General features: G+C 42.2%; 1 protein-coding gene across 1 annotated transcript; it reads right to left on the minus strand.

Moving 5' to 3' along the window:
* Positions 1-1,640: 1,640 nt before the first annotated feature.
* On the minus strand, positions 1,641-3,923 carry neurod4 (neuronal differentiation 4). Its single transcript, XM_061902259.1, has 2 exons — positions 3,793-3,923; positions 1,641-3,178 (listed from the first exon to the last, which is right to left on the minus strand). The coding sequence occupies exon 2, from the start codon at positions 3,170-3,172 to the stop codon at positions 2,102-2,104; it is 1,071 nt and encodes a 356-aa protein (XP_061758243.1). The 5' UTR covers positions 3,173-3,178; positions 3,793-3,923; the 3' UTR covers positions 1,641-2,101.
* Positions 3,924-4,294: the final 371 nt, after the last annotated feature.

The following is a 4,294-nucleotide window of genomic DNA, read 5'->3' on the forward strand; positions in this document are numbered from 1 at the left end:
CATTTTTCCATATCATCAAGTCGTGAGCCAAATTTTTAAATCATTCAAGTTTATTTCACAGAAAAATAGCACAGTAGACTTGTCTTGTTAATCAGTGTGACTTTGACTAAAATAATCTTGTTTTGTCACCAGAAAAATGGCTACAGCTAAAGCATCTGGTTTTGTTTCCAGAAAAAATAGTAACATTTCTGTATTTGTTTTCAGAAAGATGGCTGAAAATATCGGGTTTTGTTGCCCCATTTAGATTTTCAAAAAATATATTTTCATGTCTGTCCTGAGTCCTCCTCCAACTTGTTAGTCGGTCTGCCTTTTGCTAAAATACTCACTAATAGTCACTAGAAAAATGGCTAAAAATATCTGGTTTTGTTGCCACAATTTGATTTTTTTCTCCCTAAACTTTTTTTTTTCATGCACACATCTGACTGCGACTCACTGAAAATGACACACAATCCACTTTTATGTCACGACCCACCGGTTGGGAACCACTGGTCAACTGTATAACAGTTACTGCAATATGTCCATGTCTGTCCAGAGTTCTTGACCACTTTGCAAAAATGAAAACAAGACGTTACAGTTTACTTCTCAGAAAATTATTCCCTGAACAGACACACAACAGTTGTTCATTTATTCTACTACTGTGGCTTTATTGTTTTGTGTATATTTTATAGTTTTGTATATCTGAAATAGGATTAGCCACATTGCCATAAATGGAAATTAAATAATATAAAAGAACCCGGAGATGTAGGGGTGCTTTATTTTTTGTTTTACTTTTGTAGATGTTAAATTTGCAGATGATTACTGCAATAAATATTTGAAAAAGAATGATTGCTCTTCCTTTTTGCTTTTACCAGTAGCAGTTTAGAAGTCTGGAGTAAAAAAGTGCACAAGTAGGTCAAATGCATTAGTTAATTTCAGGTGGGTAATCAAAGATCCATACAACATAATCTGATATGATTTCATAGTGTAAAGCACTATTTATGTATTTTTTATAATAAATAAGTGCTAAAAATGTTTTTGCTTGCGCGCTTTGCACGCTCACATGAATTATTTGTGCCCCAGGTGTGCCCCAGTACAGTATTAGGTCTAGTGACGCTCCTGGTTAGCGCCTTGCATGGCAGCTTCCACCATCAGTTTTAAAGGCCATTATTCCATGGCCTTTAAAACTGTGATCTCCATTTTGCTATAGTGTCCCATAATGCACCTGCTGTGAACCTGTTTCTATGTTTTTTTTATATATTTATTTATTTATTTTTATCGTGCTCTTTTTGTGTTGTGTTGTGTTTGCTTGTTTTTTGTTGTGTTATTTTTAACCTGCCATTTGTACAGCACTTTGGCTACCCCTGTGGTGAATTTTAAATGTGCTTTATAAATAAATGTGATTTGATTTGATTTGATTAGTGTGGGAATGTGTGTGTGAATGGATGAATGTGGAAATAGCGTCAAAGTGATTTAAGTACCTTGAAGGTAGAAAAGCGCTATACAAGTATAACCCGTTTACGATGATAAAAATATATATATTTGTCAATAATAGTATCATATTACTTATTTTAGAATAATTTCTACTCTATTTTTACTATGCTGTATCCTTGTTTTACTGATAATCCCAAGAGAAGAAAACATTAGGAATCAGCGTATAATATAAGAATATTTATTCAAATAAGTGCGAAACAGCAAAATATGTACAACAACGACACCAAAAACAGTGACAATAAAATGAACAAGTACCTGAAAGACTTTCAATAAATAAATTAAATACAGTAGAGTTTCCAGTGACTGACTGATGAACCAAAAAGACAGTGAAAGAGAAGAAAACAAGTGACCAAAATAAATATTAAATACAGATATAAATAAAGTTTTTTTTTCTATGGCTGTGTAGGCCTCGGTGCACAATTGAAGTTGGCGAGTGGATCATCGTCTCCTGTTTTTTGTGTTGGAAAATCTTTGTGAATCGACCAGGTATCCACTTCAAATCATAAGAAAAGCAAATAAATAAGAGTATGAAAGGTGACAGGTATCAGGTCGATGAATGCGTGCTCAGCTGATCGCCGCGATGCAGATCACAGCAGCCTCTGTACAGTCAGTGAATGCAAAAGGAACATTTTCACATGCTGCTCATCTGAGAGGTCAGCAGATGAGAGGAAGTGAAGGAGTCAAAGGCCACATCCAGGGGCAGCTCGTAACGAGAGGCCTGAAAGAGCGGGTGGCTCTGGTGGCCCCCAGGTAGGCCGCCGCCCGTGGAAGTGGGGTAGTGGTGGGACGAGAGGTAATGGACGTGGTGAGCTGTGTAGTTCCTCTCCGTCTCATTCGGCGAGGGCTCCTGCTTCAGGGCAAAGTTGCCACTGATGCTGAGCGGGGGTGTGAGGGGCCCGTCGTACGGTGGGGTGCCGCTGCTGCACTCGTTAGGGGAGGGGTTGTCAAACGTCTGCCCTTTGAATCCCTTCATGTGGAGGAGGTGCGACGCCTCCAGGGAGCCATAAGGGGGGCTGGGCAGCCCCGGGGACGGGTAGCTGAGGGGATGGCCGGCCTGACTCCCCGCGTTAACCGACCCCGGCCCTCCGCACTTGTCTTCCAGCTTGTTGATGAGCAGCGGCGTTGGTCCCAGCTGCAGGCAGCCGGCGACGAGGTTGCTCGTGGGCTGGGAGAGGCCTTTGCACAGCATCTCCATGAAGCCGTGGCTATCTGGAGACTGTCCGCTCTCCAGCACCTCAGAGAGCGCCCAGATGTAGTTGTGGGCCAGCCGTAATGTTTCGATCTTTGATAGTTTCTGTGTTTTTGAATAACAGGGCATCACTCTGCGCAAGCTGTCCAGGGCGTCGTTCAGTCCGTGCATACGAGAACGTTCCCTGGCGTTGGCCTTCATGCGGCGGGCACGAAACCTCTCCTGCCGAGCTTTGGTCATCTTCTTCTTCTTCGGGCCTCTCCTTTTGGGAGTGTTTTCTCCATCAGGAGTCTCCTCCGCGTCTTCCTCCTCCTCCTCCTCCTCCTCCTCCTCCATGTCCTCGCTGCCCAGCTCTGTGCAGGAGTGGTGGCGTCCACCAGCCATCAGGCTGTGGCGCTCCGTCATGTCTGCGCTTTCCTCGCCATCCTGGGAGCTGCCGTCCTCGTCCAGCCAAGCCAGGGAGGTCACAAACTCGCTCACATCTGCGCTCTTTCCGAAAGGTTTGGTCATCATTTTGATCTGAAGAAAGACAACAAAAAGTCAATATATGAATGTTTTTTTTTTTTATGAGCTCCAATTTCAGCACTGGAAAGTGAACAGATCTGTCCTATATTTCCAAAGTCTCCCATGTCATATAATAATGAGCGTATGAATGCTCCCCTGCTGCTGCGTTGTGAGGAGGCAGGGAGACTGTCAATCTGGGACATGGCGGGATTTACTCAACAAATAAAGCCTAAAGATTAAATACACAAACATGTAGTCTGAGTGCACCCACTCTCATAATCAGCCCAAAATAAACAATTTTGCAGGATTGTTTTTATACTAAAAAACTGCAGAATAAAGCTTACAAAGTCATATGGACATTGAATCTCTATTTTTTCTAATAAATTGTGTCAAAGTGGGAGATTACTATTGTTTGGAGGGTTTAATGTCCCAGATAATGATTATGCGTTAATGCGTAAAAGTGGGATGGATTAATGTATGAATCCATAACTCACTGTGTAAACAAGTCTTTTATAAGTCGTGTGCCTGTAATGTTTTAATACACATCAATATAATTTATTAATATATTGCAGGCTGCAGAATGTATATTATACCCTGACAATAGATTTAAAAAAAATGAAAAAACTCACCTGTTTAGATTGCAGTGTTCAGGTGAAAAAATTAGAGAATTCAAAAAGTTATAAATCCAAAGTTTGTTCGTTTTTCCTTCTTTACGCGTGTGCCACAGTGCCAAAAGTGGGTGTGCATGGAGCCTTCATCACTAAAATGATTGCAGCGGGCTGGGATTTCTCGCCTTTAAACCACGCAAGCCCCTCCCACTCCCACTCCCACGCCCCACCCTCACTTTGGCCCATTGAAACACGCGTGGCAGTCTCGTGGCCAGAAGTTTTACAACATTGGCGAGGGGAAGAGAGAGGGAGAGAGAGAGAGCGCGCGCGCAGGAGTGCATGCGGGTAATCACTGTTTTATTTAGCGCGTGCACAAAGCGAGTGGGTGCGTGGAAGGGGGTGGGGGGTTGGGGTTGGAGAATGACGCACATGGAACAAAACAAGAGATTTACTTTATAAATATTAAACATGACTTGAAACTAAGTACACAATTATATCCAATGCGCAATTTTACCTGGAGACA

The sequence above is a fragment of the Nerophis ophidion genome, linkage group LG06 (assembly GCF_033978795.1).
Source record: "Nerophis ophidion isolate RoL-2023_Sa linkage group LG06, RoL_Noph_v1.0, whole genome shotgun sequence".
Classification (NCBI taxonomy): Eukaryota; Metazoa; Chordata; class Actinopteri; order Syngnathiformes; family Syngnathidae; genus Nerophis; species Nerophis ophidion.

Coding starts and splice junctions, on each gene's coding strand:
- neurod4 (XM_061902259.1), bottom strand. CDS start 3,172: ATGATGACCAAACCTTTCGGAAAGAGCGCAGATGTGAGCGAGTTTGTG.